The sequence below is a fragment of the Heterocephalus glaber genome, unplaced genomic scaffold (assembly GCF_053883595.1).
Source record: "Heterocephalus glaber isolate CG9 unplaced genomic scaffold, H.glaber_assembly_v1.0 deba00000738, whole genome shotgun sequence".
Classification (NCBI taxonomy): Eukaryota; Metazoa; Chordata; class Mammalia; order Rodentia; family Bathyergidae; genus Heterocephalus; species Heterocephalus glaber.
The window spans coordinates 16,396,657-16,422,782 of record NW_028258161.1 but is presented as its reverse complement, the minus strand read 5'-3'; the positions used below and the strand labels follow the sequence as shown (position 1 = coordinate 16,422,782).

Here is a 26,126-nt window from a genome sequence, read left to right as displayed (position 1 = left end):
CAAAAAAAAGGTATACCAGGAAACCAAATTTGGAGTTTGGTAGGTGACTCTTCACACTTTGCCATGATCAAGGTTGATGACTGCAAGCAAGGCACTCCTTGTTTTACTCACTGTAAATGAGGTTAGAAGAGACAGGAACATGGAATCTCCTCCAATTCAGTATTATCTGACTAGCTCTCCTCCTTTTGTACCTTTAAGTGAGGATATAGTGGCTGCAGCTGCAGTCAGTCAGACAAGAGGAGAAGGGCAATAAATGAGTTGAGAGAGCAGCTGTGTGATGCTGAGTGCCCTCTGAGTTTAGCAAGTGTGTGTACACACACCATCAAGGTGCCTGGGGGCGGGGGGCTATGAGCACTGGACTGATGCCAAGTTAGGAAGTCTGAGATGTAAACCCACACATGCAGTGCATATGTATGTATCTTTTCATTTTGTTTTTGTTGGAATCAGAAAGTAAATCACACACCACACCCTCATGCTTCAATCTCTTTAACACAAAAGACATTATACACTAAATATTGTTCTGCACTCCCCTGTGCTAGTTCTAATGCAACTATATTTCTTGGACATGTGTCCAAGTAGCTGCCAGGATCCACTTGACTATTGTAAAGAATGCTATTTTGAGAAAGTAATCTTAATCAGAGGCAACATGGTCCAATGGGAAGAGCAAAGGCTCAGGTGGAAAATAACAAATATAACAGGGTATCCACTATCACAAGACAGTTTTTTTTTTAAGACAGTTTTTAATTTTTTTACCCCTTTGTGATGTTGAGGATGGAGTATAAATCCTAAAGCATGGCAGGCAAGTGCTCCACAGCTGAGCCATGCCTCCGGCCCTGACAAGCCAGTTTCTTAATCATCTATAACAGGCACATAAAGTCTTACCTAATATCATTTTGAGATTAGAGTTGTAAATTACCTAGTATAGCACCTGGCATTTAGCAAACAAAATGTTATTTTTCCCTTCCTCTTGTATAATTAAGGTGGGCCAAGAACATGAACAAAGAACCAGTATAAATACAAACTGTATTTAAAAATTTTTCCCAACTCTTTCAAATTAAAAATCATGTATTTCTTCCCTCTTTCAGCAAGTAGAAGCAATTCATTCATAAAAATATTAGGTATCAGCTACGAGTAGTGGCACACACCTGTGGTCCTACCACTCTGGGAGGCTGAGGCAGGAGGATTCAAGTTCAAGCCCCAACAGGACAACTTAGTGAGACCTGGTCTCAATACAAAAATAAATAAAGGGCTGGGGATGTAGCTCAGGGGAAAGGCCCTGGGTTCAATCTCTAGTCACACACATACACATACTACATGTCCTATATACACTTTGTATTAAAATGAGATATTACGCTGAATCTAATTGAGAAGGAAAAGCTATTCAGTTGCATGTGACTATGTCATAGTCTAATTTTATGTATTCACCTGTGCAAACTTGGTTTCTTCTTTTGCAGAGTTTTCCCCCTCAGACTCGTAAAGCTCAAGGCAGACCGAAGATATGCTGCCAGGCGCTTGTAAGGTGTGTTGTCTTCGGGCTGGCAAAGGAGTCCCCGATGGAAACAGTACTGTGAACATGCTGGCTCCTGATTCATCCACTCCCTGCAGTCAGGCAGAGAAGATGCATGTCCTTTGATATTTCATCTTTACAACCAAAAAAACCTTCTATTACACAGGAAATAAGTACTTTTTGTTAATCTGGCAATTAGGCAAAGGGAAGAAAATAAATACTTAATTCTACCTCCACTTTATTTAAAATTATATTGAAACATGCCTTCATCTATATTAGAAGCTTATGATTATTTCATTTGCCTAAAAAATAAACACATTAGAAAATATTAACTAAATACTGACTAAAAGACTTTAAGAAACTCATTAAAAATAAAAATTTTTTTTGCAGGTTTTTTTAAAAATAAAATTATAAGCCTAAATTTAGTTTTGAAGCAAAACTTTTATTGGTACATTTTAGATATACATAACATTCATCATAGAAAATTTGTACATGATATATTTTGTATAATCCTAAATTTAAAATCTTTACCAATATACAAAGTTTTATTATAAATTCATTGTGTCAATTAATTTGTACCATTTTTGTGGAAAAGTACAGAAAAGCTAAACATACCTTAACTAAAATATCTTTAGCTGAACACTCTATCAAAAGAGGATCCTCCACTAATTCATTTTCTTTTCCAATAAGAATTCCTGCTTCAATGGCTGCACCAATAGGGATAACCTCATCAGGAGGGATAGAGGTGAGAAGCTCAACAGCTGGGAACACATCTTTAATCAGCTGCTGTAGCTTTGGAATTCTTGAAGACCCTCCACAAAGGACAACCTAGAAAATGAGTATAATTTTCAATTTTTACTTCTAGAAGATTCTCAAAATTAAATGTTAACAGGCTGAGCAATCTTCATCCTGTGTTAATGGTAAAATACAAAGACCTCCATATTTTAACATATAATACAAATGTACACAGTTACCATATATATATATATTTAACATTCTCTACTTGTAACAAAATTTAAAATGAGAAAATTTCACAGTACAAAATACAGTATAAAGCTGGGTATTGCGGTGCACACCTGTAATTCCAGCATTCAGGAGGCTGAGGCGAGGGACTGAGCTCGAAGCCAGCCTGGGCTACAGAGCAAATTTGAGGCCAGCCTCGAATCTTTTGAACCTAGTCTCAAAAGACCAAAAACAAAACAACAGAAACCAAAAAACCAGTATAGCAATATTTTTGGCTCATGAATATTAACTATGTATATAAGGCTTAACCACAAGTAGTGGTTAAGAATAGGAAATATTTTGTATTGTTTCAATATCTTCTATCACCATGTTTAAATAAATCCCACATCACTTTTGTGATATGAAAACTATGCCAGATTACCTTTTACCATATTAAAATATTAAGTATCTTGAGGAAAAGATGTTCTGTAGTATTACAAAGCTACGTTTTAAGCTAAATTCCAATCCTAGCCTGTTGCTTACACACCAGCCTTACAACTGTAAGCTAATTATTTTACCTCTCTACAAACCTTAGTTTCCTCATCTGAAAGTGAAGATCACAGTGCTTTGCACCAAGTACCTCTTGGCACTTTTGTAAGGGTTAAAAGGTTTAATGCCTACAAAGCCGCGGAAGCTGCTGCAAGATATGTCAGTCAAAGCCCTGGCGTTTAAGCAGCCTAGAGGATGTGACCCTGTCCTCATTGCAGGCGCATGGCAGGACGCCTCTTGTAACCATAAAGCAGCCATGCACGTGCAGTATGGTCATGCAAGGACACACAGCTGGTTTTCAGTATGCTTCAGTATGGGATAAGGGACACTGTAAGTGCTGTGCAAAAAAGTGCTTTACTGGGGCTGGGATTTAGCTCAGTGGCGCCGTGCCTGCCTTGCAAGTGCAAGGTCCTGAGTTCAATCCCTGGCAACAACAAAAAAAGCACTTCATTGGTGCCTTTTGCCAATGTCTGCCCCATGTGCTTTCTTTCCTTTGGGAATTTCTCCTGGAAAAACACTTTTCAGCCTCCCCATCCTGACACTTAGTGTAGTTGGCAGGATAATGCGGTAGAATAACCTGAGTAACTCCCCAGCTTATGAAAACAGTGCCTGAAGGCCAGGGAACGCCCCAGGGAGTTGCTGGCATGAGCCACTTGGTCTCACTGTGGTTGCCTATAGCAACCTTTTTGGCAGCATTAGGAAGCCCCTGAGAACTGAAAAACATAGTCTGCCTGACACTAAGAGACATATGCAGGACTTTAGAAGTGTTGGGTGGACAAATTCCTTCCCCCTACCGTGAACTGGTGGGGCGAATGGTTTAACTGCTTTTACTCTTTTCTGCCTTCTGGGGCAAAGGACAAAAACAGAGAAAACCCCGGAGGAAGGACTGGCTGCCACAAAGCATGCTGGGGAACACAAGAAGCACCACCTCCTCCCAAAGCATAAGCCCTCATCCCTGGAAAAGGCCCCTAGTGGGGTAAAGTGACAGGTTTACAGCTATATTGATGCACTCAAAGAGGAAAACGCTTAAGCTCTGCGAGCAGTGTCTTGATCGGGTGGCTGTGGCAGGCGTGGAGTAAGCAGAACTGGTAGAGCGGGCGGAAAGGACAAAAATGGGTGGAACTAAGACTCCCGAGGCCAAGACAGGCAGAGTAGGCAGTGCTGGGATCTGTGGGAGCAATGATGGGAGCAACGAACAGGCTCCAAGGCTGGGAGGCTTTAAGTAACGCTAATTCCAACACAAGGAGCAAGTCCTGGAGTCGGGATGCTCAAGGGGATGATGCTAAGTGCAGAGAGACAAGAAAGGATGCCTTGGCACAAATGGATGACAGATAAAACACTATGCTAACGTGAAACCGAGAGAATCCAGCTGCATAAGCAAGTGATTTCTAGCTGAACGGGACCAGCCCTCCGAGACAAACGTTTGGTTCACTGAAGGCAACATGGGCTGTGTATGTGAAGCAGTACCCGCTGCCTGGGGGTCGTGAGGAAATAGGACAGACTATTTGGAAACTAGAATAGGCAGGGGTGATATGCTCTGCACAAAGTCCTTTCAATTCCCGAGTTTGGCTCTTGAGTAAGCCAAACAGGGCGTGGTGAATGACTGTGTACCACCGGGAACTGAACAAAGTGACTCTTCTGTTGCACGCAGCAGCACCCAATAGTGCAGACTTGAAGGAATGGCTCACCCTGACACTGAGTGGATACCCTTATGTAGTGGACTTGGCCAGTGCTTTTCTTCTCCATCACTATTACACCTGACAGGACCAGTTTGCCTTCACCTGGGAGGGCAGGCCATGGGCCTTTCAAGTGTTGCCACAAGGCTATTTGCAGAGCCCTGCTTTGTGTCATGGCCTGGTAGCCCAGGACCTAGCCACCTGGTCAAGCCTCACTGTGTCTTTGCTCCATTAAACTGATGATGCTATGTTAACCTCTGGTTCCCTTCCAGATTTGGAAGCTGCCACACATAACCTGAAGGAAGCTTTGCTGGCCTGCGGGGGGACTATCAACAAAGACAAGATCCAGAGTTGGGGATTTAGCTTAGTGGTTCCGGCACCTGCCTCGAAAGCGCAAGGTCCCGAGTTTGATCCCCGGTGCCAAAAAAAAAAAAAAAAAGACAAGATCCAGGACCCCACCTGTCAAATTTTTGAGTGTTATCTGGTTGGGTAGGACAAAAGTAATCCCTGATGCAATAATGATAAGATCCAGGCATACTCCAGATTGAGAAGTGTATGCCAGTTACAAGCGTACATGGCTTGCTAGGCTTCTGGCGGACTTTCATACCGCACCTAGCCACCGTGTTGTGCCCATTATACCAGATGGCCCAGAAGAAAGCAACTTAAGACTAGATAGTTGCAGTGGAAGCTGCTTTTCAGGACTCAAAAAGGGTAGTCCTGCAAATACAAGCCCTCTGGGTCATCGACCCTACCCTGCCTTTTATCCTATGAATGTGGATGAAGTTGGGTTTGGCTGGGGCTTATGACAAAATCAAGGGGAGCAAAAGCACACTATTGGCTTTTGGTCACACATGTGAAAAGGAGCTGAAAGCAAGTATTCTCTAAATGAGAAATAGTTAATGGCAATGTATGCTGCTCTGCATGCCTATGAAGAAATCATGGGGCAACAGTCAATGGACATACATAATAATACCCAACAGAGGGCTAAATCCTAGGACCGTGACAAACATGGCACAGGAAACTACAGGGGATGACAGACTACAGGTTATGACACTTAGCCCCTATACAAAAGGGAAAGAAAAGTCGCTGGCTGAAGCCCGGTGTCCTGATGGCTCTAGTCGTGGCACAGCCCCACAATGGATGGTGGTCGCTGTCCAGCCCAGTGGAGAGACACTCTGTTTCGAGGTTGGGACAAGCAAGTCGGGCCAGTGGGCAGAGTTGCAGGCAGTATGGCTACTTGTCAAGCATGAGGATGAACCTCTGCACGTTTCCACAGATAGCTGAGCCACCTTCCAAGGGCTGACTCTCTGGTTACCAACTTGCGCAGCCCAAGATTGGCAGATAGGGCATGGCCCCCATGGAGTGCTGAGTTACGGTGAGACTTGTGGGAGCATGGCCAAACTATAGCACACGTGGCGTACCATGTGTCGGGGCGCAGGGCTCTCCTCTCGCTAGGGAATGGTTTAGCAGGCACCTCAACAGGGTAGCCACCCTTCAGGGGCCACCTCGGTGGTGGCACCAAGGCTCCATAAGAAACTGGGACACACAGGGCCCTGACCATGCAAGCTGTGGCACAGCAACGGCACCTGGATATGACTCCTACAGGAAGAAGAGTGACAAAGGCGTGTGCTCAGTGCACTCAGCTGGCCCTTCGGAGGATGATGCCCGTGCAATTGGGTGCAATACCTCGAGCACCCCACCCCCTGCAGCAGGGAGATTGTATTGGGCCCCTGCGTCTCTCACAAGGTTACAAGTATGCTCTGGTTCCTGTGGACACTGCCACGGGTATAGGCTTTGCCTACCTTGTGCCCTCTGCTGACCAGGCCCACACCATTAAGGCATTACAATGGTTGACTGCAGTGTATGGAATGCCGCTAGGAATAGCATCTGACTGGGGAACCCATTTTACAGGGGCTCAGGTGAAACAATGGGCCAGAGACAGTATCACCCAGCACTTTCATGTTCCGTACCGGCCGCAAGCTGCTGGTATGCTTGAGAGGTATAACAGACTCCTGAAAACTAAACTGGCCTATTTGGCTCAAAGTTTACTGGGTGGGTGCAGGCCTTACCAAAGGCTGGCTGTTCAACTGCTCAATGACCAGGCCCACTGTACAGGTGACAGCCCATTGGATCACCTCCTGAACGCACAGCCAACTTGTCTGTGCATTTGACCGGCAGAGCAAGGTCCTAAGGTGGTAAAAGTGGCTTTAATCCTGCCCGTGCTGGAGCCTATGGGGCCAGGGACCCAGTACCAATGGACTTGGGAGTGGCCCACAGACCCCGCTGGGGACCGGGTGCTCCTCTTGGAGCCCTAGGAGAGCGACTGTACCATGCCATAGAGGTGCAGCCCTGAATTTCAGCACGGCCTTTGAAGGCCTCAGTGTGTTCCCACCCCACACCAGGGCCACCATCCTAAAGGGAAGTGACATTGTTGCTGCTTGGCCTATTCCCCTGGGGTGATAAACCTGGCTCCAATTCCCTTGCTCCGGTGGCAATGGGAACCCAGGCCTGGAGCTGTAGACCAGGAGGAAGAATGATTCCAGCCACCATCCCATCACAGGACGAGCGTGTGGCCTGCATCCTCCCCAAAGGGCTCCCTCTCTACGATGGTTTCTCTTTCTGCCCTGTTCTTCCACCCAGGATGAGTCAAGCCAAGTGTCGTTTCCTGGGCAAACATGTTTGCTCATGTGCACCAGCACTTACACTCAACTTCTGACGGACACGGCTGAGGGCCTTCCGTGGAGAACTACACTGGTGACCCTGCTAAATATGATGAACTGGCGACAACAGAACCTGACTAGACCCCTGGGATCAACACCAGGCTGCTGAGGTGCTGATCCGGAAGAGCAAAACCACTCCACAAGGACTGGAACCTATCATATATATAACGAATGGCTGGGGGTGGATGATGGGGAACCAAGTAATGTTGTTAGATGTCACCCCACTGTGTATTGAATAAGTCAATGAGTCAGTGGGAAATCACACAGTGAGATGGATACCACTGAACTTGTGTAACAACACGTTGCCGGCAAATAACACAAATGCCTGGTGCGATAGCCACAAGCTCATAAGTACAGTCCCCACAGACTGGACCACCGTGGACGCCTTATGGGTCTGTGGCACTATGGGTTGGCTGCACCTCCCCATGCACTGGACAGGACGCTGCACCTGGGGGTTTCCCTGTATTAAGGGCATTATCGGGCCCACTCTGACGTGCACACGCCACAATTGGGATGCTGTGCATCACAGGTGGCACCAAGCAGAATGATGGCCTGGTTGCAGTGCTGGTACCAGGGGTGGGGACTATAGACCTAGCTTTCCAAGTTGAAGCTCAACACATGGCACAGGTCCTGAATATCACATGCTAATCTCTGATGTTGCTCATGGATGAAACATCTCACACCAGAAAGGTGTTGTTACAGAACCACATGGCTCTGGATTTGCTGACTGCAGCAAGGGAAGGCACTTGGGCCCTCCTACATTTAGAATGTTGCATTTTCACTCCTGACCACCAGACACAAACACAAGAGGCCTTTCGAGAAATGGATACAGAATGTCCACTATCCAGGCCTTGCAACAAGACCCTGTGACCCAATGGTGGGAATCCCTAGGATTCACCTGGTGCTGGGTAGCTCTCAGCAGCACTATGATGGCCACAGTGGTTACGTATTGTTCCCTGTGTTGTTGTTGTGGACTCTGGACACGCCACTCGCAAGAAACAGCAACCTCCTGATCTTTGAGGAGATGGGATGTGGGAGCCACTGTGAGATATATCAGTCAATACCCAGGTGTCTGAGGACTCCTGGAGAACATGACCCCATCATTAGTGCAGGTGTACGACAGACCTCCCTATAAAACGATAAATCAACTATGCATGTGCAGTATGATCATGTAGGGACATAGCTGCTGTTTTTCAGTATGCCTCAGTATGTGGTAACGGACACTGTAAGTGCTGTGCAATAGAGCTTTGTTGCTGCTTTTTGCCAGTATCTGTCCCATGCACTTTCTCCTCTTTGGGAATCTCACCAGGAAAAACACCCCTTCAGCCCTCTAACCCTGACAAAAGCCCAGTCATTCCCTCTTCCCTGTAAGACGATTACCCACCCTTGCCCAATGCTGTGGCTTTGTAGGGTGTTATTTCCCTGCCCCACTTCAGGCCTGGCCATGACACTGAATTGGAACACACTGTCATATACTGCCATCTAAGCAGATGCTGTAAAAGCTGTGGATGATAGTGCCTGCCTGTAATACCAGCATTCTGGGAGGCTGAGGCAGGAAGATCGCTAGTGTCAGCCCAGCTTGGGCAAATTAGGACTTGGTGAGGGCTAAGGATTGTGGTACAGCACAAAAGCTCTGGGTTCAGTTCTAGTCCCACAAACAGACACACACACACAGAGCAGCACATATTCTCAAGTGCTCTTCCCTCTGCCAAGAGAGCTGCACATATCCCTTAGCCTGAGTCCTACAAGGAGAGGAGGGACGGAACAGCCACACAGCAGACCAGCTACCTTCAGCTGCTCACAGGCAACATGAGACAAAAACATCTGCTTCAGAAACCAGACAGTCCTTGTTTTCTCACCACAAGGTCAATAAACTAAAGACACCATTTCACATTTTTAACTTCCTGTATATTAGGAATATCTGGAGAGGAAATCTTCAATTACATTCTTAATCCTAAAAATATTCTGCCCCAATTCAAGCACTTCAGAGTTGCACTGTTAGTGATAATTAAGTGTCTACAACCAGTTAAATGAAAGGACCTGAGTACGCACCACACTGGGCCATACATTCCATTCACTCCTCCTAACAGCCTCAGAGTAAGTTACTACTCACCTGTAAGCTAAGTATTGGCACCCTCTTTCAAGAAAAGTAAGGCTCAGGAAATGAAGTGCTTGGCCTGGTTCAGAACCATCAGCACTGGGAGGCTCATGGATACACTGGGTTGGTCTGCAAGTTCATTCCCTTCCCTCCCTCATCTTATTACCCATACTGTACACTGTATGGTACTACCTGCTTCAGTCCTCACCATCCTCCCTCTGACCTCAGGTACTTAGCATGCAAAGCCTGGTAAGTCTCAAAACGAAATGAAGGAACAGTAAGCACCAATTTACAAAATAACCGACTTGTCACACAGCACATGTGAAAAACGTTGAAATGTAAAACTTTCAAAGTATAGAAAAGTTAAAACAGTATTAATATTTATCGCATATCTCAACAAAGCAGCTGAAGCAGTCAGAGTAACATCATTAAATTTAAACAAATGAATAAAACTGTATTTTGAATACCTTCTTCCATAATAGGTCCACAATTAAACAAAAGGTACATGCCTCAAAAGATTATCATAGTAAATGGCAATTAATATTCTGATTACATAAAGTATTCACACAATTTTTTAAAAATTTATGATTGAAATGATTAAATAGGCAAAGACTATCAAATGGACACAAAGATATAAAATCAAACATCTAAAAAATAATGTACTCTAACAAAATATGTGGAAATGTGTCTTTTTAAAAATATTCAATTAGAAATTTATCTTTAAACAGCAACACTCAGTGTCAGCAAGGTTACAGTAAAAAAGTATTAATTTCTTTTGGAACATAACAAGAGAAAACAGTCTTAAGCTATTTGTACTTTTGACCCAGTAATTTTACTATGAGATTAACCCTAAATATGGTAGAAGCTTATGTCCAAAGACAAGCACTGTTCTGTAATGAGAGAAAGGGACCCACCCTAGGTAAGAGAACGACAAAATAGTTCTCTCATTGGTATCTTTCCTTTCCTAGTATATGAACAACCTCAAAGTATTTATAAGGACTATAAGTCATATGGGGAACGGAACTGATTATAATATTAAGGAAAGAGTGAAATTCAAAATTGTACATATAAAATTCAAAGTTTTTTTTAAAAAAACGCTCATAATACTACAGCTAGCAAATAAACATGCATACAAATTGTTATGAAGAATTCTGAAATATAACACTGGTTGCCTTTTGATATTTTCTGAATTTTCTTATTGGAACACTCATTGCTTGGATAATGAAAATGAAAAATATCATATACATTTTAAATTTTTTTAATGTTCAATGGATAGAAACAATTTTGTGGGAAAAGGAAAACATTATACAATTTGAATATTTTTGAAAGTTTCAAAATTCTTACCTAAGTAAATAGAAATGTGGTATGGTATACTGTAAGAACAGACTTGGGAACAATACTGGGCTAAATCCTGGCTCTATTACTTACTAACCATATGACCTGATAAAACAGAGAAAAATAACAGTGTTGACCTTACAGAGTTTTTGTGTGTATTCAATAACATATGTAAAGCACTTAAAAAAATGCTTCATGGGGCCAGGGATTTAGCTCAGTGGTTTCGCCACCTGCTGCGCACGCGCAAGGACCCAAATTTGATCCCTGGTACCAAAAAAAAAAAAATGCTTCATACATATGAGGCATTCAAGTGTCTGTTTATCTTACAAATAAACAAATATATTGGAAATGAATTTTTCTGTTTTGCTAGAAAACTGAGTGCATGACTGTATAAAATTCAGTTCACCAGAGCCACTAATCAAGTCAATGACTTTTCCTTATGAATACAAGCCCTGAAAATACATGCATAAAAATATTTTTCCCATACCAAGATCTATTTCCCAAATTCCAAATCTGAAACTATTCCTAAAATATTTAAATATAAAAACATTACCTTGTTGATATCATCTGATGTAAATCCACTTTGATCTAAGAGATCTCGGATTGCGTCTATACATTTATTAAAAAGTGAAGAACAGAGAAGTTCAAATCTTGCTCTGTACATAACACATGCAAACACAAACACCCATACAAACAGAAGAGAAAAACATAGAAAAAAGGCTTAGTACATCAAACAAATTTCTTTTTCTTATAAAGATTATGCCAACACTTAATGTGCTATTCTCTCAGTTACAGCGATACATCACAGAGCTATTAAACAGGATACTATTAAACAATGTGGTATCACGGAGGGAGGGCATCTTGAGTTATTCATCTCTCTATGTATGAAGAAGATATTTAATATCAAATTCAGGTGGAAAGCTGTCTTGACCATGGTCTACAAATAAGCTTTCCAAAAAACCTAATAATACACGTCCAATATAAGGCATTCCCAACAATAAAAGACCCTAATCGAATCATTTGAAATTTTTTGCTATTTTTGTATGTTAAAGCTTTCAAAATTATTACTTTTCATTTAGTTTGAGACTATATTGCATCTAAATTTAGTCATTTAGCACTACCTGAGAAGCTTGAATTGTGGCATATAATAAAATTTTAAGAAGTTTATGTTCATGAAAATATTGAATGATTTAAAAATCTGTTATAGATATTCATACATATATATAGATAGATAGATATTAATACATTTTTGGCTGAAATCTTTGAAAGGAAAATTTCCTTAATGAACAATTATAGGTACAGGCATGGTAATACATGCCTGTAATACCAACTACTTGGGAGGCTGAGGCAGGAAGACTGAAAATTTGAGGCCAGCCAGAGTAACTCTAAGACCCTGCTCACAATTTTAAAAAGATCTGGGGATATAACTGAGTGGTACAGTGGCCCTAGTACTGGGCGGGGGGCGCACTACTGATCACCAGTACTGGGGGAAAAAATAAATACTTCATTTTCTTCTTATTTACTGATACTAACAACACAGACTGAGCACTCAGACAAACAGAAAGGTATGCAGTGTAATAAAAAAATACAGTGAATGCTACTGCTGTGTACCAACCAACACAAAGGCACACTGAACCTCAGTAACAGTGTGTGGTAAGTTTCAACTTGTTTGGTGCAATCTGTGAGCTATGATTGAGAGAAGGTGTGTTTTAAAATGTGCCATAAAACATGCATCATTAACAATGTAATAATTTGGGCCGGGGATTTAGCTCAGTGGTTCTGGTGCCTGCCTTGCAAGCGCAAGGTCCCGAGTTCGATCCCCGGTACCAAACAAAAAACAAAAAACAATGTAATAACTTGAGGGCCGGGGATTTAGCTTAGTGGTTTCGCCACCCGCTGCGCAAGCACAAGGACACGAGTTCGATCCCCAGTACCAAAAAAAAAAAAAGAAAAGAAAAACAATGCAATAAACATGATTATTTTTTCAGTTTCACAGGAGCTGTACAATTGTGCCACTTGAGATTCCAGCTTCTTAAGAAAAGTCATCAGAGGACTTCTGGGAAGATGTCAGAGTGGTGAACACTGTCTCTGAGATTTTGTGTCCACATACTGGAACATAACATGAAGAAGTGGACGGAAGTGGGTACCCGAGACCCAGCAAGGATCTGAAGCGAGAAATGAAGCCTATGGGGACAGTGAAGAGAGACCTCAATGCAAAAGGAGGTGGCAAGTGGCACTTTTTTCCTGAGCTTTGATTCGCTGGATAGGAGGGGCCTTGAACCTGGAGATGCACAGTAACTACTGGTGACCCCAGAGGCCTCCACAGAGAAATGCACCAGTGGAACGTAGCAGTGAATGCAGCAGTCTGCAGTGGCTGGTCATTTCCTCAGACATCCTCCAGGAGAGGGTTATTGGCTGGTAGGCATCTTGGACAGGGGCCAACTGTGCTTGGAACTGACAGCAGCTGCCGGTAGGCTCCATCTAGCGGCTTCCCATGTTAGAGTAGGGAGGAACTGATTTCAAATCAGGGGGAGGTCAAGGAGCTGAGTTCAAGCAGGGAGCCAAATTCAAGCCAGCAGGAGGCACACAAGGAGTGTTGCAGGCGGAACAAATCAAATTCCAGCCTCACAGCCAGAAATCAGCCTAAACTTTAGTGGAACTAAAAGCACAGGCTTGCTGGGATTATCCCCTACCCTGCCATACAGCTAGCTTACTGAGATTAATAAACACAGATCTGGGCTCTGTCTGCCCACTCTACCAGTGACAGCAGAGACATATCCTAAAGTGGACATTTTCTTCTTTTTATTTTCCTTGGTTTTGTTTTTTTCTTGACTGTTGTTTTTATATGAGTGTGAACATTGTTTCCAGTTTTTTTTATCATTGTTCTATTCTTGTTTTTATTTTTTCCTTCTCTTTTTCCTTCCTGTCTTCTTCACCAGTTTCCAAAAGTTCATGTAATATCCTTTTGTCCTCCAGCTTTGCTTTTAATTTCTTCATCTTCTATTTCTCCCCTCAACCCCTTTTACATTTTCTCCACTAAGGGTAAAAGTGATATATTGAGGGCATATTTACTGTATCCAATTTTCTGGTTCATTTGAGATTTTGTTATATAACCATAAAGATAGTTTATACAGTTAAAGGTGACAAATAGTTACCACAGTTTGTCACTTTCTAGGTTGTTTGATGCTATTATGGCTGCTTGAACTACTTTAGCCATGGTGACATAATTATTTTAATCAGTTGTTCTTCCTGGTATCCCAAGACTAAGACTGCCTAAGGGTCATAAACGATACTATAAGCCAGCGCCAAAGAATCACGGGCTAAACCAAATAGCCAGCAACTTCTCATCCCCAATAAATTGAAGAGGTGGAATCGTGCAACCGACTCAAAACCAAAAAGCCAGCTACACCTGGAAGATATATCTGAGAACCAGTCATTTCCTAAGAGTTTTCAATACTAGCAATAAAGCTACCTGTCATAAGCAATTTATAAGCATCAACCCAAACTAAAACAAAACAAAACAAAACAGAAAATGAGAAAATACTTAAGCAAGATGCATTCTCACACTTTCAGCTCATCAAAGGCAAACCCAGAGGGCAATGAGGTGGAATAATTAAAAAGCTACCCATCTGGTCTTTTTTTTTTTAATTCATTAATTTTATTGGCACATTGTAAGTATACATTATGATTGCATTCATCATTGAGAATGTGTACGTGGTACATCTTGGTTCTTGCTTTTTCCAATTCCCCTTCCCTCCCTTCTACCCCTCCACCCCTCCCTATTTAGAAAAGATGCTTCCTTTTCATTTTGTTGCTAGTACCATGCTGTTTTATCACAGTAGCTTTGTAGTATAACTTCAAATCGGGGATTGTGAGGCCTCCTGCCTTGCTTGTGCCCTTGGTGCCCAGAATTACTTTTGCTATTCTAGGTCTCTTCTGGTTCCAAATGAATTTTAGAAATGTTTTCTCTAGTCCTGTGAGGTATGCTATTGATATTTTGATTGAGATTGCATTAAATCTGTCAACAGTTTTGGAAGTATGGCCATTTTTACTATATTGGTTTTGCCTATCCAAGAACAAAGGATGTCTTTCCATTTTCTGATATCCTCTTCAATCTCCTTTTCAGAGTACTGTAGTTTTCAATGTAAAGGTCTATTTTTCCCTCCTTTTCTCATTTTTTTCTTTCTCTTCTTTCCTTTCCCCCAACCCCTCTTCCTAGTTCCCCTTCCCCTTTGAACCTTTACTTCCTATTTCACAATATCAATTATACATTTTGGTCCTCATTTACACTTTCAGTTTCTCACACTAGAGAAACTATTCGGTATTTTACATGTTTGTCCTATTTATTTCACTTGAGAGTTTGGTCTCACGGTCCATCCATTTAGCTATAAGTATCTCTAGTTTATCATTCTTTATGGTTGAGTAGTACTCCATTTTATATAAAAAACAGAAATGGATCAAAGATCTAAATATTAAAACAAAAACACCAAGAATAGGTAGGGCTCTTGGAGACATTGTGTAGGCAAAGACTTTATGAACAAAACCCTGACTGCACGGGAAATATCACAAAGAATCAACAACTGGGATCTCATCTTATTAAAAAGCTTTTGTACAGCAAAAGAAACCACCAACAGAGTAAAGACACAAGCCACAGAATGGGAAAAAACTTTTTGGCCAGCTCTTCCTCAGACAAAGGACTAATGTCTAGAATCTATAAAGAACTCAAAAAAATCAGACCTCCCCCAAATTTAAAGACTCAATCCAAACATGGGCATCTGAAATGAACAGACATTTCTCAGATGAAAAAGTAGAAATGGCCAATAAATATATTAAAAAATGTTCAACATCACTAGTCATATGAGAGATGTAAATTGAAACAACAGTGAGATTGCACCTCACTCCAGAAAGAATGGCTGCTATCAAGAAATCAACCAATCACAAATGCTGGAGGGGCTGTGGGGAAAGAGGAACCCTGCTCCACTGTTTGTGGGAAGTGTAGAATGGTGTAACCACTATGGAAATCAGTGTGGAGATTCCTCAAAAACTAAAACAGGTTCCATCTGACCCAGCTATTCCCCTTCTTCAAATCTTCCTCAAAGAATTAAAAGCATGATACCCCACAGCAATATGTGCACACTCATGTTTACTGTGGAAGTTTGTTAATAGGTAAATCTTGGAAATAGCCCAAATGTCCACAAACCAATGAATGGATAAAGAAGATGTGTTTTTTAAAAAACTACACTGGAGTACTACTCTGCCATAAAGAAGGATAAACTGGAGACATTTCTAGCTAAATAGATACACCTTGAGACCATACTCTTAAGTGAACTAAATTGGACACACATGTAAATACTGCATTATTTCTCTGATGTGAGAAAAAAACAGTGTAAATAAGGACCAAAATGTATAACAGACATTGGGAAATGGAAGAAAACGTTCAAATGAGAAGGGAAACAAGGGAGGGGGGGAGGGGCAAAGAAAGGAAGGGACAAGAAAAACAAAAGAATAAAAGGGAAAAAATGGAAACAAGCTTTTGTAAATCAGGGGAAGAGGGGTTGAAGGGAGTGGAGGAGAATGGGGAAAAAAGGAAGATATATCATGTATGAGTTCCCTATGATGAATGTTATGTATTGCTAAAATGTACCAATTAAAAGAAAAAAAAATGTCATCATGCTCCTGAATCTTTCATCTATGGTCATGATGCTGAGATCAATGTTCAGTTCTCAAGGGAAATCACCCCATCTTCCTCGTGGAAAAACCACACCAATGTTGTCGACCTGTTTTTTTTGCCTTGATGGAACTGTGCAAGCTGAGCTTGTACTCAGGAACACAACGGTGAGCTCTGGCACAAAAATCTCTGTAATATAAAAATATGGTGTGGTTTCATCCACCGTATTGGATCTTGCACTGTGCAACTTCTGGCTTTTCCCCAAGGTGAAAATGACCATGGAAGGGAAACATTTTTGTCATTTCTGGACATCAGGGCAACCACAAAAGCGCACCTAAAGGCACTCACTAAACAAGCCTTCCAGAACTGCTTGAGAAAGCAAAAAGAAATGATGGGATAAGTGTGCTCAAAGTGAGGGGGAGTATTTTAAGGGGAATTAGCGGCACTTTGTCTTTTACTGTAATCAATTTTTCCAATTTAAACCTTCACTGTACTTTCTGATCATACAACATATTCTAGAAATAGAAAAATATAAAGATACACTGCCCAGCAAGAGATTTCAATTCACCTTTTCTATCTTTGGGACTGGAGCTTCAAGTACTTTCTTTAAAGAGATAGAACAGCTGTTCAACAGAACTTTCTGTCAGTTACCTAAGACTACTAGAGTACAGTATTTAAACTGCCTTTTTAATGTTATGCTAATTTAAATTTGAATAGCCCCTGGTAACTAGTGGCTACTGTACTGGGCAGCTGCAGATCTAGACACCTCAGAAAGCCCCGGGAAACTGATGAAGTTCATTTAGGAGAAAGATGGAAAGAGAAGGTAGCCCAATAGAACAGAGTCCTAAAAATAATGTAATTCTGCAATGCTAGAAAGTTTGGCTGTTTCAAATTTACCTGGAAGATTGTTGGGAAGCTTTAATTGGCTAAATACAGTTGTTTTTATTCTTAGTAAATATGAAACAAAAGCCCAAGGCAATGTTCAGCTGTCCTGTCTTTGTACTTTCTGGGGAACAGCGCAGCAATACTGTATATCTTGTAAGCAGTATCTTGAATCATGTAAAAGGTAAGGATATTAAAAACTATTTTCTGCATATGAATCTGTTATGGAAGTTTTTAAAACATAAAATATTAATCATGGTGGACAGAACAAACAAAAACAAGTTAGATGTCAATCTTTAGTGAAGTGCAATAGTTAAAGAGGATGTATTATGAAATCAAACTGCCTGGATTTACCTGAAGGTCCATCACTTACTACCTGTGTGACCTCAGGCAAGTAATGAAACCTCCATTTCTACTTGTTTGTGTATAAAATGAGGATGACACTAGTACTTACCTCAGGGAAGATAATAGGATTCAATCAGAAAATAGAAAAAAAATACTTAAAATACGACCTGCCACACAGTGTGAACTACTGTATTAAGTGATATGGAAACTTGAGCATCAAACCTATGCAACAAGAACTAGGAGCTTAGAAGTAGGACTGCAATTTAGAAAAAGAAATCAAATCCCATCTCATCTTTCTTTAAGACTGCTAACTGTAGCCTAACTTAAGGCAAGCAATCATAACTAATTATTTGAGGGAACAATTAGTATGACAAAAATGTGGAACCCAAAAGTAAAGACAGTAAAATTCCCCTTTTACATATTTACTAAATCTCAAACAATCCTAAGACAAGAAAATTGCACTTATATAAGGTTCTCTTGGAATATTTTAGTATTTTTTGAATTTCAGTTTTACCTGGATACATTGCAATCAAAATCTTGACCTTCATATAATGAATCAAGGAAACAGTTGGCACTTCCCAAGGTTGACAAAGAATGTTTTGCAACTTCAGCACTGTTCATCAATTTCATCATGGCTCGGGCATTTCGCCTGACATCATGTTTGAAGGATCTAAATGAAAAAATACAACTTCTGAAGTTTAAAATTACTGGGTTACTTAGAAATTCACATAACTAAAATCTGAATAATTATTATTAAGACAATAATAAATTCATGCATCAATACTATACCAGATGTTAGCATGTGGCTTTCTAGTCCTTCTAAATTTTCGTAAGAATATTCTCTGCAATTAAAAGGACAGTCCTTTCGAGAAAAATGAATAACTAATTTACTTATTACTTTCAATTGCCGAACTATATAGCCATAATAATAGATTGTACTTTGAAGAACATACAATAGCTATCATCTCTTTGCAAGTGAGATAAACACAGACTACAGGAGACTTATGGAACTGAGGCAGACTCTCAGCTCAGTCTTTACAATCATAGCATAATCACTGTTCAAAGGTCTAAAATTATCTGTTGAGCACTAAAAAATAAATAAATAAATAAAAACCTAAAGGTGCTTCTTCATTGACACATACAAAATACATAAAATTAAAGTTCTATCTCTGATGTGAGTTAATTTTTAAAACTGTTGGCTAAGTAATGATCATTTGCTTTGTTAAAACACCTCTGTAATAAAAAGCAGTATAGGTCTTTCTTAAACAAGTGAGAAAATACCAGTTTTTCAAGATTTTTTTAATCAAAACATTTGATCAACCTTGTAAAAACAGTATTATTTCAACTACATTATTTTAGCCTAAAGGGCAAAACACTAGGTTACAACAACCTATCCCATACTTTTCTACTAAAAATTTGCACTTCAGCACAATAGTAGCCAGCTGTGCATCTCAGTAGCTGCACCTGGAGGATACAAGAAGCAATCTTTGTGTTTATCCACTTGGTATGATGAACAGAAAGGTGTGTGCACGTTTGTAAAAGTGTCAAACCAGGGGCCGGGGATTTAGCTCAGTGGTTTCGCTGCCTGCTGTGCAAGTGCAAGGACCGTAATTCAATCCCCAGTTCCTAAAAAAAAAGTGTCAAACCAGGATTTTTACCTACATAATGCTCCATCTAACAAGTTTTGTGTACCTGAGCATTACAGGGGGTAAAATACACCCACACCACTCTTCTGTTGTGAAAACATGTATTTTATCATAATGGAATATGGGTGTGACTCATAGTAGCTGCACCTGGGAAAAGCAAAAACCCATCTGCGCCTTTACTCACTGGGCAGATGAACAGCAAGGTATGTACAGAAGCTCCAAAGCATCAACACATGAGTTTTACATACTCAGTGCTAAATTTGGGATGTTTTTAAAAAAGTTTTGATATTTCTAGTAAAAGTGGCCCAATTCAGTACAATGGCACACAAAAAACTAGATTTGCAAGTTTTGGAGGAGGTCAAAAGTGAATAATCAGATAACTCATGCATGGATAATGAAAATAATGACTTTGATGTTGGCCATGTGAGCCAAATTTTCTTGTGACAGTGAAATGGAGCAAGAATCAACTGATACAGACACAGGGAATGCAGACCTCGATTCAGATGATAAAGAAAACGGCAATGTGAGTCCACATTTGACTAGTCAAAATGTTGCAAAATAGTCATGCAACCAAATGGAATGATCCAATGTTAGAACTAGGTCTGAAAATATAGTAAGGATCTTGCCAGGGGTGAAAGCTATTGGACAGAATGCCAGCACTGGCAATCAACGTTAGAAACTGTAAAAGACAAAATGCTACAAGATGTTGTGAAATACAAAAGGCTGAAATACAAGTAAAATGTTCTGTATGCACCAACAGCCATAATTATGACATCTCACTAGCCGGGCTAAAAGCATTCACAGGTCTGCTGTACTTAGCAGGGATTTCCATGATAATCGCAGGAATGTAAGACTTAAAAGCAATGGGTCAAAATATGGCATACAAATCTATGTCCTTGCAGATTCAAAGACTTATGGTTTCAATTTAGAAATTTATCCTGGAACTCAGTCACCAGGTCCTTATTAGTACAGTAATAAACCAAATGATGTTGTGAACAGACTTGTTGCTCCCATCTCCAAAACTAATCAGAATGTGACATTTCATTTGACAATTGGTTTACCAGTTCCTAATCAATGTTTCATTTGTTAACACAGCAAAGTTGACCAGAGTAGGAACTGTACACAATAACAAAGCAAAAATTCCAAGTGAAATGTTGTGATTTCAAAACAGAATTGTACAGTACAATTTTTGGATTTCAGAAAGATATACATTGGCCTCGTATATGGCAAAGAAAAACTGGTACTGCTGATGTCAACATTGCATGATGGAAATATTGATACGGAAACCTCAACAAAATGGAAGCCTGAGATGGAAACTTTCTACAGCAAAACCAAAGGCGGAGGAGATGTTGATGAGTTATGCAGCAACTATGATGTCACTCAAAACACAAAGAGTTGGCCAATGGATGTGTTTTACTTGATCCTAAACATGTGTGGCATAAACAGTTTGATAGTTTACAAAGAAAATAACAAGTGGAAAATATCATGGAGAAATTTTCTTAGAGGATTGGGACTGGAACACATAAGAGATCATTTACAGCAGAGGAAAAAGAAAATCTTTCTGCCCAGAGAACTACACAAAAAAATTGTGGAGCTCACTAGTGAATTGACTGGTGAACAAGCAGGCGCAGCATCACAAAGACCTACTATGACAACAGGAAAACCAAAAAGATGTCAACTGTGCCCAACCAGAAAGGACAGGAAAACAAAGCATATGTGCTATCAGTGTAAGCGATACTTGTTTGTGGAGCATGCAGTTTTCATGTGTGAAAACTGCTATGGGTGTGACAATTGAAGCAAAAGTTATTTCTGTGGTAGACTTTTGTTTGTATTTACATTGTAGTTCACATAGGTTTTTGTTTCTGACGGTATCTTTTAGGTTTTCTAAGCAAGAACACAGCTCTTATGAAAATGTTGATGTTTATTCTAAACGCACAGTACATAAGTACATAAGAAGTTAATACTTTATTTTATTGGTATTTTATGTCTGTTAATATCACTTTGTATAATATAATAAGAACCTGCTGACAAAACAGCAAGACCAGCAAGGTATCAACCATGTCCTACGAAAAGACCAGGAAAGCCAAACACATGTGGTGTCAGTGTAAGTGATACAGGTATTTGGAATGTGTTAATGTCATGTGAAGACTGCTGTAGGTGTGATAACTGAAATCAACACTTTTTTTCTAGAGTGCTATTGGTATTTTCATTGTAGTTCATATAGGAATTTGTTATCTTTTAGACTTTGTACACCAAGAAACAGTTGGATGTTGAAAAGTGATGCTTTTTTATAAACACTCAATAAATTTTAAAAATTCGATACTTTTTTGATATTTTTCCTGTTAAGTACCCATTGTTTAATATAAACTCATAAATTTATCAATAGAAATATTCTAAATAATAAACCCAAGTTTCTCTGCCTTTATGACAAAATTTACATTATGCCCTTCGCAAGGTCTACAATATAATCTTTATGTATTGGATTCTTGATTATGTCCAAGTAGAATTAAGATTTTAAATGGAGTAAATATAACCAGTAATAAGACTAAAGTATTTCTTATTGTAGATTAATAATTATAATAAATATTCCATAAGACATGAACTCACTGGGCCTGGTGGCGCGCAGCTACAATCCCAGCACTTGGGAGGCTGAGGCAGGAGGATTGCTTCAGGTTCAAGGCCAGCCTGGGCTACCCAGTAAGTTCAAGGCCAGTCTGAACTATACAGCGAGACCTTGTCTCAGGAAAACCAAAAGCAAAACAAAACAAAACAGACATTAACTCACTGGAACAAGATGATAGCATAACTCCATCAGGTCCAAAATTTTAAAAACTGTTCAGAAGACAGTGAGGTCCCAATGCCTATACCTCCTCTTTACGTAGACAGACAAGAAACCCACCACCAGGCATAGTGGTTCATGCTCATATCCCAGCACTCTGGGAGGCAGAGGCCAGAGGATTACAAGTTCAAGCCTAGTCAGGGAAACTTACTAAGACCTTGTCTCAAAGATTTAAAAAGGGGCCAAGAATATTGTGCAAAGGCCCTGCGTTCAATTCTCTGTACCATGAAAAAAAAACAACACAGAAAGAGCAACCCGTGATGATTAAAAAAAAAAAAGCACTGAGCTCCTAGTTCACATAGTTCAGTGGCTGACGAACCCACTGCACTAAGGGAAAATTCCACCCACTGTCTGGGCAACCTGGCCTCTGCTTCCCAGGACATTATAACTTCAGAGGTAAAAATAACCAGTTTCCATGCAAAGAAGAAACACATGTTCCTTTGCAGCAGAGGAATTTAAAATAAATTAGGAAAAAAGCAAAAAGAAAACTTCACAGGAAGCTTCAATCAAAATGCATTGCCCAGGCCACCAATACTCACCTCTGGAACTCTGAAGCCAGGTACTGTGCTAAGGCGTCTGTGAAATGTGCACCTCCGATGTTATCGTCAGTGTTTGTTGAGAGAACCCGATACATCCCACTGTTAACTTCCATGACACTGAGAGATAAGGATGTCCCTCCAAGCTTGAACACCAGAATATTGCTGGAAGGGAAAGAGAAAGTGTGTAATTTATTGCAGAATCACATTTTAAGCTAGGTTGCACATTAGAAATCATTTAATCCTTTTAAATTACAAATGAGGAAACTCAAAACTCTCAAACAAATGACTTAATTGTCTATAGTGACTTGGTGATGAATTCAGCCTTGAACCTAGATATTTTGAATCCAAGTTCTTTTTTTTATCTTGTCATGGTAAAAATACATGTAAAACTGTAGTCTAAGTAATGAGTTCAAAACATTAACTTTCAAAGTAAACCAGGAAGCGATCAGTGATAATAAATTTTAAGAGAACTGAATATAGAAATTCTAATATGAAATTATTCTGTTAAATATTATATATTTTACTATATTCTGTAGTATTCATGAGTTAATATCATGCAAGTTACTACATGTTCTGTAAGTGCAAAACTAGAAACTAATTCCCTACTTCCTGTGTATTAAAATTCATATCTGATATTTCTGTATCTATTTATCTACAAATAATTTCCCAAGAAACTGATATATATTAATTTCTTTAACTGTGAGAAACTGAGCAAGATAAAATAATTAGAGAAAGTTAACACAATATCTGAATTAATTTCTCCAAATTTTCGTGGCCATCGATCTATACAGCAGTGTTGATGGCCAAATTAAGGCTAAGCAGATCTGAAGTCTCGAATCTTCATGCAGGATTTCTGCTCATCTCCTGCCAAGTCAAATGCACACAAAATAGTAAGCTAAACATGTGTCATCACTGGAAATGCTGGCAACATCAAGTGTTCCAGCTTGTGTTGGAAGTGGATCAGACCTATAACCTTCCGATCTTCCTCTAATAAAGGGACAAAATGAAGGAAGTAAGAAAAGGTCAGAAAAGCTCAATCTTCCTTCCTGTGATGTCCTTTCTCTGCTTTCATAGCACTTTTTTCTCAACTATGTAAAAAACTCTAGGTGAGAATTTCAGTATCTTTCATCCTTAAAGGTTGGGAACCACTGCACTATACAACAACCACTACCGACCTAACTGCTATAATCTACAATGCTTCTGCACTGAAAAAGCCTTAAAACTGCAAACATAGATTTTACCTTTTTCCAGTAGGGGAGTCTTGTCCAATTCCATAAGCAAGAAGAGCTGCAGATGGCTCATGTATTAACCGTAAAACATTAAATCCAGCTGTTCTAGCTGCTTCACTGTGAACGATTTGCTTTTAGTGAATTTAATTAATATCACAACATGTTAAATCTGATACTTTGGGAAATGCTGTGCTAAAAAATACACGAATAGCAGATAGGATCTCACAAGTAGATAAGAAGAGTAATGATTTTTGGAAGGAAGAAAACAGAACATGTGAAACAGAAGTTATTCTGTAACAGTTCACTTTCTGTTTAACATCACAATGTTCAGAGTCCATTTTCTTGAGGAAGAAAACACATGCTTTACTGAGTAAGGAAAATAAAGTTCTTAAAAAATCTCCATGCTGGGCCGGGGATTTAGCTCAGGGGTTTCCCGCCTGCTGCGCAAGCGCAAGGACCTGAGTTCAATCCCTGGTACAAAGAAAAAAAAATGTCCATACTGTAAAAAGGTTCACTTTTCCTTGCAGGGTCTTTTTGGGCTCTTAAAATCTAGGAGGGGTGCCCTTCCTCATTACCCAGAATTTCCCATTCAAAACATTTACCATGCCCTACCATAACTGTCCTGCTAATTCTGCAAGATCAGAAGCGTATTTTATCTCTGAACTCTTGTACTCAAATTTGAATACAAAGTGGCTTAATTAGTAAAGACAGTCAATAAATATTAGTTGAATGAGAAAAAAATGTTCAGGGAGAGAGTAAGATAAATTTAGGAAACACTTTAGAATTTTTCCAATTTCTCTACTCTAAGGTCACAATTTTTAAACTCTGACAATTCTCTCTCAGAAGCAAGGTACAGTGGCACACAACTATAATCCTAGTATTCTGGGAGGCTGAGCCAGGAAGGTCACAAGCTTGAGCCCAGCCTGAGCAGTTTAGCAACTTGGTGAGACCTTATCTCAAAATAAAAAATAAAAAAGGGCTGGGGATGTAGTTCAAGGCAAAGGCCCTGGGCTCAAGAACAGGTAATACAAGAAAAAAAAAAAGGAAAGAAAAGAAAAAAGAAAAAAAGACATTACTTCAATGCTTGCCAAAATCCCAAATGGAACCCTATTCAGCAAAGCAAAGGCATGCATGCTCAATAACTGCATATGCCTGATGACCAGTAAAAACAATGTAACTTTTTGTTTTAGATCTTATGATTTAAGATGAAGAAATAATTAAATATTTTCTATGATTGAATATTCTTATATAATTCTCCATAAACCTTTATTACATGAAGCAAGCAATGATTCGTAAATATCAATTTAACCTGATAATTATGAAAATTTCCCATGAAAACAGCTAAGAGTAAATCATAGCTCATCTTATATTTTCTTGGTATTTCATAAAAGGAAATAATGATTATCACCATATTAAGGTATTTACAATACAACTTTATTATCCTATGGTATTTTCAAATATAATTTTATAGTGATACTGTGAAATATACTGATATTGTGAAATTTTCATTTCTTTTAAACAAGATAAACTCCATATTATACTTACCCAAGAGCCTTTTTCTGCTTTTCTCCAAAATCAAATGGAACAGTAATAACTACATCATTTGCATCTGAGCCCAAGACAGAATGTGCTGTTTCTGTACATTAAAATATAAAAATACATTTTTTTGTTTTGTTTTTTTGAGACAAGGTCTTGCTGTGTAGTTCAGGCTGACCTGAACTCACTACACAGCCCAGGCTGGCCTCAAACTACTGGCAATCTTCCTGCCTCAGCCTCCCAAGTTTTGGGATTATCAGCATGTGCCACCATGCCTAGCAAAAATATAAAAATTCTAATGATGAAAAAGGATGTCAAGCAATACTTTCTGACGTTTCTCAATTTACACCAAAGATCTCATGAAACAAATGTTCGATTCACTTGATTTCCCCACCCTACTAATTTCTTCTCTTGGATTCTTAAATCATGCAATATTTCCTGTACTTCATGATGGTTGTGGTAAGAGATGTGGACCTAGAACTAGGAACTGTCCAAAGAACAACAGTTAAGTCTCAACTACAACCATTTTCATTTTAAATTAGCTGCCAGAGAACAAGCTCTGGTGAGCCAATGTGGAGACACATCACGTTAGCTCAGCAGGTTAAAGGGCTGCCT

General features: G+C 39.8%; 1 protein-coding gene across 2 annotated transcripts in view; it reads right to left on the bottom strand.

Annotated features, from left to right (window-relative positions):
- The window catches only part of Hspa14 (heat shock protein family A (Hsp70) member 14), a 37,753-nt gene that overhangs the window by 1,729 nt on the left and 9,898 nt on the right, over positions 1 to 26,126 (bottom strand). For both annotated transcript variants that reach the window (XM_004861766.4, XM_087207057.1), the window contains exons 6-12: positions 25,521 to 25,611; positions 23,988 to 24,092; positions 22,747 to 22,908; positions 18,237 to 18,392; positions 11,381 to 11,483; positions 2,123 to 2,335; positions 1,426 to 1,599 (exon numbers count right to left, since the gene is read on the bottom strand). In XM_004861766.4, coding sequence (XP_004861823.1) covers positions 1,426 to 1,599; positions 2,123 to 2,335; positions 11,381 to 11,483; positions 18,237 to 18,392; positions 22,747 to 22,908; positions 23,988 to 24,092; positions 25,521 to 25,611 — 1,004 coding nt within the window. The remainder of the gene's footprint in view (positions 1 to 1,425; positions 1,600 to 2,122; positions 2,336 to 11,380; positions 11,484 to 18,236; positions 18,393 to 22,746; positions 22,909 to 23,987; positions 24,093 to 25,520; positions 25,612 to 26,126) is intronic.